General features: G+C 37.9%; 1 protein-coding gene across 1 annotated transcript; it reads left to right on the top strand.

The window, feature by feature from the left end:
* Positions 1 to 1,737: 1,737 nt before the first annotated feature.
* Positions 1,738 to 7,542, top strand: kcnj20 (potassium inwardly rectifying channel subfamily J member 20; the record flags this gene model as incomplete). The annotated part of the gene is given in 14 exon segments (XM_084125636.1): positions 1,738 to 1,903; positions 1,906 to 2,152; positions 2,154 to 2,170; positions 2,173 to 2,276; positions 2,280 to 2,289; positions 2,292 to 2,460; positions 3,812 to 3,828; positions 3,831 to 3,848; positions 3,851 to 4,005; positions 4,009 to 4,134; positions 7,123 to 7,191; positions 7,194 to 7,247; positions 7,250 to 7,334; positions 7,535 to 7,542. Coding segments are annotated over 14 exon segments (1,245 nt in total).
* Positions 7,543 to 12,432: the final 4,890 nt, after the last annotated feature.

Here is a 12,432-nt window from a genome sequence, read left to right as displayed (position 1 = left end):
CAGTGCATATTTTTTTCCTTTACAAATCGTTTGAAAAACAATTCTAATTTTGTAAAATGGAAATACTTATCTAGCATTTAATTGCACTTAAACAGTGATTTTATACATACATTAACATTATTTCATACTATAGATACATTTTTGACAATCTCTTCTCTTTGGCAACGTTTTGGAATCAGCTTCCCCTCCTTAGCAGCATAAAGCAGTGCCATATTCAGAATCATGCTGAGTGGGGACAGAAGTGTTCCTGTCGCAGATGGCAGAGGGACCTCAGGTGATGCCAGGACCAGACCAGCAACAATCAACAATCTAAAGCTCAAATCCAGGTTTGTTGTGTTGTTGAGCAAACCTGGAGATGGAATACGCCACCATATGTACTCTCCCACAGTGGGTCAAACACATATTGAAACATCAGTTTTAGCTATTGTCATCATTGACTCATTCTTAAAGAGAAAGATTACATCAAAATGAAAATTCAGTCATCATTTACTCACTCTACATGTTGTTTCAAATCACGTATGACTTTCTTCTGTGGAAGGAAAAACTTAAGATATTTCTCGGTAATAAAAAAAAAAAAAAAATTCACACAATGAAAGTGAATGTGTACCAATTTTGTTTTTGAAATATTTGCTTTTGTGAGCACTGTAGAAAGAAGGTCATATAGGTTTGGAACATTGAATTATCATTCAAAAGACATTCAAAAGTCTTTTGTGGAGCAATAAATGAAAAAAAATCTATACACCAAAATCAGCAGCATTAAAGTGGTCCATATTGCTTATTTGCTATATTACAAGTCTTAACTTAAATTAAATTAAAAGTAATAATTGTGTGCGATAAAGTACACACTACAGTTTAAGACCTTAATGAATGATAATGACTGTGAAGGCCAGTTCACAGCAAAGACTAAAACTATAATGATAACTACTATAATATTTTAATAATCTTTCTAATTACATGAAAATAGCAACGTTCACACCACATCTGTAACGATAAAAACACAGTGGAACGATATTGTTGGAATCACTTTCAGAATGTTTTTTCCAGATGATGAATGATAAAAACATTGACAGCAATCAGGAATCCACCCAAATTTAAAGAGCTTGCGCATTTAAAGCAGTGGACGACATCACTGCATGCTTATAATAAACCGATGATAGTTATCATTCTTGGTGTAAATGGCCCTTAACTCTCACATCTACATATTTACTGTTCCATTTAGCAATCGGCCACAAGATCCAAGAGAATAAATAGCATTTAACGTCAATGAACATGTCGTTGTTGAAGCTTCTTCGTGCTTTGCATCATTCAAACTTTGTATAATATTAAAAGAATTTATGATTTCTGAGGCTTGACTAAATCATGTAAAACTCCAGTGCAATGACAAAATTTGCTACAGTGACATTTTCATTACACGGATTTGCTAAGAAATGCTTAAAATCCAAAAAATATTTATGTCATCATCTCCATGTTCTTTTCCAGAGTCTCCCTCAGAGCGATAGTCAACGCTATTCAACAGGTGGCAATTCCCTTCCATGCCGAACATTACATTTACATTTATGCATTTGGCAGACGCTTTTATCCAAAGCGACTTACATTGCATTTTCAAGTACACATTTACATTCTTATCAGTTCTTGCTTTCTCTGGGAATCGAACCCACGACCTTGGCGTTGCAAGCGCCAACGCTCTACTGTTTGAGCTACAGGAAAGCCGAGCCAGGCCTCTAAACCAGTGTGTCCATGCGCCGCCACAAGAGTACCACAGATTTGCCATACAGCCCACAGCGTGGGTACGTCCGAGACCAGAGACCCTCTATCTGCGCCCCCACTGAGGCTGAGCTGGCGATGATGAGGTGTTGCTTCTTACGTGAGGCGAACGTTCGTCCATGTTGTCGCCATGCTCTTAGTGTCCCAACATGGCAAGCCAATGCACTAGCCCTCTGTGCAGCACCCCTGTACGGGACGTGGAGTGCAGTCCTAAAGCATGCAACAATCTAATCGAGAATGAGAGCGCACAGACTCCTACTTGCCCCCCGGAGTTTTGCAAGCAGTGCCGCTACGTCTCTAAAGATGGGAAGTGTCGTGTAGACTTTGCATACGTGGCTGAGAGAGAATGCTTTCTGGCTGACATCTTCACTTCATATGTGGACCTTCCGTAGATGGTTTATCTTTGTTTAATGATGTGCTATGCAGTCACCTGGTTTATATTCACAGGACTTTATTCGCTAAATGCATTCCTGCGTGGAGATCTTGAAGTTCCTGCAGACACTGATGTTTGCTAGCCCAACGTAGATGGTTTGTGTCAGGTCTGCTCTTCTCGGTGGAGACACAGAGGACTATTGGTTATGGTGTGTGCACGGTCTCGCCAAGCTGCTACGGAGATGTGCTTTTGGTCATGGCGCAGTGCATTGTGGGATCCATGATCGACGCCCACATGGTGGGCTGCATGTTTGTCAGAATTTTGTGTCCCAAGTAGAGCCCTACCGATAAAGGATTTTTAAGGCCGATACCGATACAAATATTTGGTGATTTAAAAATCCGATATTCCGATATATCGGCCGATATATATATATATTTTTTAAATCCAGAAACGTGTAACAAAACATGAACAGATTTTCCCTAACATTAGTTATTTGTAGTTATTTAAGAGTCCTCAGCCTTACTAAAATAATATAATGCAGTTTAAAAAAAAATATATATTTTTTTAATTAACTTTATTGTCACAACAGAACAGAATATATTAAAGTTCTGATAAATATAATGTATATTAAAAATACAAACTTAAGATACTAAACTTAAAGTCCTTTGAACAAAAAAAAAATCAACTATTATTATTAATATTGACAGTAATAATTTAAAAAAAAATCAATGATGATGATATTATTATTATCATCATCATCATTTGTATTATTATTAAACAAGACAAAGGTCACTCCTAATTCTATCCATCTATTCCATCAAGCTACAACAAACCATTTTCAATCATCATTTGCTGCCTGCCTTCTAAAATCTACTACTTAGTGATGTACTAAATACATTATGTGAGGTCGAGTCTGTTTTCCTAGATGATGCCTGTAAACGCGTAATGTACTGTCTTTATAAAGTATCTTATTAAACTGTCTGTACACTTACAAAGTTCTCAATGCTTCGGTTTGCATGTAGGGACCCTCATTATGCTACCGTGTTAGTGTGAGGCTATTTTGAGCCTTGTTAGTGGTATTAACTAGCGATTTACTTTTACTTACTCTGTGCCCCATATACTAGCGTTATAAGCTAATCTGTTTTTAGAGATAAAACTCTTTACATTCGATTTTCATGAAAACGCATTCCAGGGAACGATCGACTTGGTAACCATGTGTTAATTACCCCTACAGTAACGCACACTTGGATTTCACACACGTGTAAAAGAAAAGCTAACTTTTATGCACAGGCTAGCTGCTATGTTTGATACTTTTTCTCTCTGTCTAAATATTCACTCCTCGCGTGCCTAACTTACGTTTTACAATGCAGGGACTGGAACTACAGATATGCTAGTTATAAATACAGTAATCATTACTTTATTTAGGCAGAATAAGTTTGTTGTGATTTCCAAGCTCATTGATGTTAGCAGTCTTCCTTCCTTGTAGAGTGTGCTCTGGTGGACAAACTATGCAGCGCCAACACTCATAACATGGTTGCAGGGTGTTTCGTCCGCTTTTATTTTATTTTTTAAATATTAATTTATCGGCCGTTATAAATGCCGATACCGATAGTTTGGAAAATGCCTAATATCGGCCGATAATATCGGCCCGCCGATATATCGGTCGGGCTCTAGTCCCAAGAAACGCGCCGAAATCTTCTTTTCAGCCGGACTTCAACCGTGATGACCATCTCTGCCTTATGTTCTGTCTAGGTGACCTGCGGGAGAGCCACATGGTGGATGCCAAAGTATGTGCTAAACTCATCAAGTCTCGGCAGATGTCGGAGGGAGAATTTCTCCCGCTGGAGCAGTCTGAGATTGACCTGGGCTAAGACAGCGGCTCTGACCATCAGTTCCTGGTGGAGCGACAGGTCATTCAACACAACATCGATTCCAGCAGTACTTTCTGGGAACTTGGGATTATTGTCATCTTGGAGGGGATTGTGGAAGCCACAGGTGTCTTTATATATATATATATACAATTGTAATCAAAATTATTCCACCCCCATTGCAAATCAGGCTTATTGGCAAAATATACAGACTTTCAGCTGTTTGCAATGAACAAATGAACAAACAAACAAAAGTAATTGAAATAACAAATAACGCAACACAACAATTTTTAAAGTGATTTGTGCAAATTCAACTGAAAATGCAACTTTTAATGACTTCTGCAGTCTCAAAATAATGTAACCCCTTCATGACAAGCATCTTAGAACACCCTTTTGCTGTTATGACCTGCTGCAAACAAGATGTATAACCAGACAGCAGCTTCTGGCAGTGTTTCTGAAGAATCTTAGCCCATTCCTAATGAGCAATGTCCTCCAGTTCAGTCACATTCATGGGTTTGCGTGCTGCAACCACCTTCAAATCCCAACAGAGATTTTCTATGGGGTTCAAGTTAGGTGACTGTGAGGCCACTGTAGAATCTTCCAGGACTTCTTCTGCAACCAAGCCTTGGTGGAATTTGAGGTATGCTTGGGATCATTGTCCTATTGGAAGGTCCAATGACGCCCAAGATTCAGCTTCCTCACTGACGGCATGATGTTTTCTCCTAGGATTTCCTGATATACTTCAATGAATCGCTCTTGCCTTCCACACACTACAGGTTTCCAGTGCCAGAGGATGCAAAGCAGCCCCAGAGCGTCACTGATGAATCACCACCATGATTAACTGTAGACAGAGTGTTCTTTCTGCATATGCTTCATTCTTCTTCCTCCAGACATACCACTGATCCAAAGAGCTGAAAAGTTACTGTAAGAGCCATTTTGTCTTTATTTAAACTTTGATATTTAAGTGTGTGTCCAGTAGAGGTCTCTCTTTGGTCAATTGGTTACTGAATATAGGTGGGAACCTTCCTTCGGTTGACAGGTGTTGCTGGAAAATAAACGGTAAAATAAATCTACAATGTAAGCATATTAACTTATGTGTGGACATTGCAGTGAATAATAACCATAGCGTTGGCTGCTTTAAGTAAAAGACTTGGCTGCTAACAGTTACAGTTTTGTTTCATCGTTCCACAAAACAGAATCCCAAAACCTCTGTGGTTTATTTATGATTTTAAGCAAATTGGAGAGTTTTATTGTGCTTTTGGGTCAGTAATGGTGTACGTCTTGGAGTTCTTGCATGAAAACTGAATGTGTTTAGGATGCGTCTTACTGTGCAAGCTGAAACCTCAGTGCCTGTTGCCACCAAGTCTTGCTGCAGGTCTTTTGCAGTTTTTCTGAACCTGCCTTCTCAGAAATCTGGTTGCAGCCGTTGATAGCTTCCTTTTTTTGCCCTGTCCAGGTAATGTAACCACTGTTCCTTTAAAGGAGCTGTATGTAAGATTGTGGCCAAAACTGGTACTGCAATCACTTTCAAATTACTGTCGAGCAGTGTATCCCCTCCCCCTCCCCCCTGACTCGAGGTTGCCAGATAGGCTGCAGGATCCAGCACGAACGTTTGTAGCTGCAGCTGTGGTAACTAGAGCTGAGCTGGCAACCCGGATGCTGAAACACTACATGACTTTGTGATTGGTAGATAGGTGGAGGGTGGCGCTTCAGGCCAAAACACAACATGACAACATCAACATCAGTTGAGGGCTGCAACTTCACTTTTTAAATGACAATATCCTGGCCGGACTACTGTTGTCAGTGATATAAGTATTTGAAATGAACATGATTTCTTAATGTCTAGTGACATATCAGAGCCATTTTATGATTAATTGAAATACATTTCTTACACAGCTCCTTTAACTTTGAACTTGTGAGCTATGCTTCCTACGTTATCTCTAGGAACATTTAGTTCCTTTGCTATTTTTTTGTATCCTGTCCCTTGTTTGTGATGGGCGATGATCTTCTCTTAACATTTGAACCATTCTTTTGACTTATTTCTGCCATATTTTTTAAATTGGAGTCAAACGTGACACTCAACAAACCTAGCTAGTTCCTGTATTTCATGTGTTCTAGCACACCAGTTGCAACTAATGAAGCCCTTGATTATTTGCATCAGGTGTGCTTGAGACAACACTGGTTTTGCAGATTTGTGCTGTTGTGAGGGATTCTATTCAGGGGGTTGAATAATTTTGAGACTGCAGAAGTCATTAAAAGTTGCATTTTCAGTTGAATTTGCAGAAACCACTTGAAAAATGTGTTGCATTGAGCTATTTCAATTACTTCTGTTTGATTTGTTCGTTGCAAACAGCTGAAAGTCTTTAAATTTTGCTAATAAACCTGAATGCATTTGCAATGGGGGTTGAATAATTTTGCATAATTTCGCAAATATTAAGCTTTTTTTTTTGTACATTTTTGTATATTTGGGACATTTTATTCTTTTTATTTGTTGAATTTTTACTAAATCTGGAATGTTGAGAAGTGGGGAGAAGCAAAGTATTAAAGTATATTGTATATGTAATGGGAACAACAAATTAAATGTTACAAAAATTCAACATTTGCCAATTCTCACATTTGTGAATCTAACAGAAACTTGAATGAATGAATATGAATACATGAATATATATATAGTAGCCTAGTAAAGTAGGCCTAGTATTTGTAGTAGGCTATATACGATTAGTGTTTTTTGTCATCTAACACTGATATTTTGTTTCTACTATATTTCAGTAGTTTTAGTCAACACTGATTAAAGCAATGAAAATGAGAATTACTATTAAAAACAACAAAAAAAGAATTTAGGTGGATGAATTGAGAGTAATGTTACAATTGAATGATTTCATTCGAATTAATAAATAAATAAAATAAAATAACCTGTGCATGTTTTCATGATATTCTCATACATATGATATTATCACCCAAATAAAATCTAATCCACTGAAGTGGAGTCACAGCGCCAGTAAAGTGATTTATTACATTATAGTGCCATCTTGTGGTCAAGGTTAACGTTACGTTAGAGTGTCAGTTTAATGACGCAATGCTTTCTCAGATCGTTTGACAACTTTGTTTTGACAGGAAAAGGTGTGCCAAGCAAAGACGTCCTATATCGAGACGGAGATCGAATGGGGAGCCAGCTTTGAGCGGTGCATATGACATTGGAGAAAGGGGCGTTCCGAGTCGACCGTAGACGGTTCCACAGCACATATATCCGGTGCCTCTTCCGCAAGATGCGCTGCTTCACCTACAGACTTTGCAAGTCGGACTGGAGCTTCAGGAATCTCTCAAAGAGAGTGTGAACTGGAAATTGGGGGGACGATCAAGAAGACGACATCGTGAAACCACCAGGAGCATGTACTTTCACTATACACAACATTCTCTAGTTGTTATGAGTGCGATAGTAACCATCCACTTTATGGATGGTTTTCATGTCGAAATTACCCAAATTATGAGATTCTAAAATGTAGGCTAATAAGCGTTGACGTCCTCTTAGACTCTTAGAACTCGTAATTACAACGGGTATCTCCGAATTTTCTGAGCTAATCCTTTTTTAAAACAAATCATTTTGTTTCAATCAAGTGTTAAAAGTTATGGGAACGGCTTTTGAGTGTTCTCCTGAACCATCTAAAAAAAAAAAAAAAAAAGTAAAGTAGGCTTTACAATCATTAGACAAAATAATGTCCAACTAAAATGTTTCAGAAAAATGTTCTATATAAATGATACATATGCCAAATAGCCTACCATTATTTTGTGCTTATGTTTTGGTGTTATAAAAGACCAGATAACTTTAAAGGTTTTTTTTTATTTTTTTCTCATACTTTTGAGAGAACCTTGCCAGAATGTCCTAAGAACGTTCCCTGTTGGCATTATGCTATACTTTTGGGTTCCAGGACGTTCTTGGAACGTTAGTTTTTGGTTCCTTGTAGTTTCCTCGTTTCTTGACCGTTCTTATTTGGTTAAAAAAAACATCAAGTGGGAACGTTCTGTGTTTGCTGGGGACATTAGACTCAGTGCCAGCCCGTGGGGTTGTGGGGCCCTAGGCAAGATCATGAAAATTGGCCCCACTGGAGTAAAAAACTTTCATAATTTTATGAAGGAAGAGAAAGCACATGAGACGACAATTTAAAAATTTAAGTTTATAAATATGTATTAAGTGTAGCATTCAACATACATATGAAAGTTTTTTTTATTTTTATTAATTGCATAATTAGCATATCATAGGGGTAAAACAACCGTTTTGCGTGCTCTTTACAACCTACCCTTCACCTAGGCCTGAGATGGCCCGCCTTAATTAAAAAAACTACGATAACTTCATCAGAGGGTAAAAATCTATACAAAATGCATGGGTAGATAATTCTTAACACGCTGAATGTGGCCCAATTTTTCCATGTCTGTCTGTCTGCGATCATGGGTATTGTTACATTTATTATTATTAAAACTAATAATACAGCAATAAATAACGCACTATTTATAGAAGTCAGAAGAACATACCTTTACTTTGAGCTTGTCTTTCTTCCTCAACCATTCTTCTCTTCCTTTCTTCATGCCATTTCTACCACAGCTTAACATCTGTTCTTATTTCAATTAACTAAAAATAGCATTGCTGTATGACTACGACTCTGACGAGACTTCGTGACATTATTACATTATGACATTAAATAAATAAAAATGTTCCCATTCTCTTGTTTCTAAAACGTGAGCATTTCGGAGAGAAGTGTGTTGCAGTGTGTGTGAATACTGTAATAATTACGGTACTCGAGGTCTCCCACTATATCGCGGGTGGTATTATGCAAATTAGTGTGTGACGCGCTAGCCTACTGTGTATATTTCTTATGTTTTCGTATTTTATTCATTCTATTGTTATGTATTTATATGTATTGTTATGGAAATTTGTCATGTATGAACTATACAGAGCTATCCTTTTTATGTATGTAGTGGGTCTGGGTAATATATTAGTTACTCACCGTCTTTGTGAACCGTCTTTGTGATGTCATGTTTAGTTAGGTCAATGCAATGTGTAATAATTTAATTATTCGTGTGGTGTGCGCACCTGAAGCTTCTGGTAAAAATCATCAACCAACCAACAAACTATATATTGTAACAGTCCCAAGATTGTGGGGCCCCCCTTTGCAAAGTGGGGCCCTGGGCGACTGCTATCGCCTAATGGGCAGGCCGGCTCTGATTAGACTATTACATTGCGTGTAGGCTATGCAACATTTCTTAGTAGTCCAGTCTCTGGAATGTTCCCATAGCCTATATTTTCTTTTTAGGCTTCAAAAATATTCAGTAAAGAGTTCTGTAAAATTAATCAGTGAGACTGAATCAATAATGCCATTATTTTTTATGAGAGTGTGTGCTGCTTTTTTAAAACAGGCATTCACTTACCGAATTTGATTGTTGCGTGGTACAACATATTCGGTAAGTGGATGCCTGTTTAAAATCTCAGCAAAAGAAAAACACTCATAAAAAGAATGGCATTATTGATCCAGTCTCACTGAATAATTTGACAGAATTCTTTACTGAATATTTTTGACGCCTTACATTTTTGATCTCCGACGATGGATCCATTTGAAGCTAAAAATCTTCATGAAATATGTAATAATTGGTAACAATCCTTCCCATGACTATAGTGATCTAAATTAAGTTTAAAGTGCTACATTTCTCTTTTAAAAAAGGAAAGAAAGAATAAATATGACAATGAGAAAGAGACCAATAACAAGTAGTATTTTTCTAGAAACATTTAACAAGTAGCCTAGTATTTTTCTAGAAATTCTTGTCTATGCTGTTATATACAGAATAAATTCATTTATTTTTCACACACACAAACATTGTTGTGAAATGTTTGGTTATTTATTATTGACCTACAGAGTTGCAGTAAGCTATGATAATCATCAAGGTGGTGTTCTATGGTGAAGAATCTGTGGTCGCCAACTAAGAGGTCACACTTTCAAGACACCATTTCGCTTGCCGGTGTGCACGACTTTTTTTGTAACAGCGCGCGCGGCTCCGCATCCGAAGATGCACAACTTCGAGCCAGTCTGGCCGAGCATGTACGGCTCACTGCACTGGCACCCAGTTTGTGCGTCTTAAATTAGTTGCTTACATTTACAAAATGAGCCTATAGCAGACATAAGCCATTTTAATAAAAATACAGGTCCATGTTTTATAAAATGTCAACGAAACTTAATGAAATGTTTAGTGAAATTAGAGAATATTTAAGAGATCGTTAATTTGGTTGTATAGCCTACATACATGTTTTTATATCCACATTTTGTTCTAATGTCACAAGTAATAATCTCAGGGTTTACTGGATTTTACACGATTATTTTTGTAGTGTGGTGGTGATGTACTAAAATAAAATAAACATTGTCACGTGTGGACCTTTCTTCTTCTCACCGTTGATTCCTGATGGTTAAGAGGACAATTACCTGAGTCGCCCCCTGTCGTTTTACAGAATAGTACTACGGCGAGCGTGTCGAGTATAAACGGCTCGTCCATTTGGGGAGGTGCGCGCGCAGTCTGCAGAGACTCGCGCTGCGGAGCCAGGCGAAAGTATTTTTTTAACAAGGCTTTAGGACGTCCGCACACCCCGTCCGCGTGCAGCCCATTTTTTGGGGGGGTACAACAGTGCATTTGCGAGTGACTTCCCAGATAGCACACGTACGTCTGCAAGATGTCTGTTAAAGATCTGGAAAGCATCTGCTGTTTGCTAACATCTGATAGACATCTTTAAGATGTCAGTTTAACATGCATTCAGTTTAATCATTACATCTTAAAGACATTTTCTAAACGTCTATTTGACATCTGGCAGCAAAACGTCCTATAGACGTATTGCAGATGAGCAAACACTCTAAAAAATACGTCTTCTAGATGTAAACACGCACATCAAATAGACGTCTCCGTGATGTACGTGTGCTATCTGGGTTGAGCGCTTGAAACTAAATCCACTACATAGTGCGCATGCGCCGGACGCGTCTTTCCGCCCTCACGGCTAAATTACTACTAAATTACTACTTTGAAAGGCTCGTGCCGAGCGCCGCGCTCAACTCTGCGAGAGACGGAGCGGAACCGAGCGGAACGCGGTTTACCCGAACCAAGCTCTATGCATTAATTTGACCTGTTTGTCTGCCCCAGCTGGATCGTTTACCATCAGTGGCCATTAAAAATGTCTGCACTTTCGCCAGATTTATTGTTACTTTGCTAAGCTTTTCATTTTAAAATCTGTTATAATCGTTGTAAATGAGAAATTTTGTATTTGAATTCCAGCAATGATATATACAGTAAATATTTATGTAGGCTATGCTTAGTTTTATCTTTACAGTAATTGTCAAAAGTGCGGAAAGCTAGAACAATTTAATTCATTCATTTCAATCATGACAACTCTGAATAAATTTAAACAGTATTTATTGATAAGAATAGAATGTACATAGGCTTTCTTGGCGGACTAGATCTGATGATGACGAGTTAAAGGGATAGCGAAAATTCTGTCATCATTTACTCACCCTCATGTCATTCCAAACCCATAAGACTTTCGTTCATTTTCAGAACACAAGTGAATATATTTTTAGTGAAATCAGAGATTTCTGACCCTCTATTGACAGTCTACTGACAGTCTACTCAACTATTACTTTGACCTGAAAATAATCAATATGAATCAAGCTTTTTAGTCCAAATTTTCTGAAGAGACATGATAACTTTATGATGAACAGATTGAATTTAGGCTTTTATTCACATATAATCATTCATCAACTCACACATCAGTTGCAGTAAACAGAAGCTCAAGCATGCTCTCTTGTCGTGTGAGAACCAGGTGAGAACCAGTGAGGTTTATTCTCATGTTGTTACATAGCAAGTTTGAGCTTCAGCAAGAACTTATGAGGTTCATTCTTATGCGTCAAGCTCAGTTGAGCTTCTGTTTATGTTCACTGATCAATGATTATATGTGAATAAAAGCCTAAATTCAATCAGTTCATCATATAAAGCGATCGAAAATTTGGACTAAACTGCTCAATTCATATGGATTAGTTTTACGATCTCTTTATGAACTTTTTGAAGTGTCAGAGTGGTAGTTGCGTAGCTGTCTATGGAGAGACAGAGAGCTCTCAGATTTCATTAAAATATCTTAATTTGTGTTCCGAAGATGAATGAAAGTTGTACGGGTTTGGAATGACATGAGGGTGAGTAAATGTGGTGAACTATCCCTTTAAGGCTTCTGTCAAAACATGCAATAAGTAGGGAGAATCCCCTAGGTAGCAGGTGGTGCTGGGGAAGGTGGAGAGCTAGGAAAATTGCCATGTCGAATTGGTTCGGAACAGAAATAAATAGGCTACATAGATTGAACAAACAGATTGATTGCCCAAAAGTGCTCGGCTGACAACAAATCAGCTGCTT

The sequence above is a fragment of the Abramis brama genome, assembly GCF_963993115.1.
Source record: "Abramis brama genome assembly, chromosome: 10".
Classification (NCBI taxonomy): domain Eukaryota; kingdom Metazoa; phylum Chordata; class Actinopteri; order Cypriniformes; family Leuciscidae; genus Abramis; species Abramis brama.
The sequence above is the reverse complement of the archived record's forward strand: the minus strand, read 5'-3'. Positions and strand labels throughout refer to the sequence as shown.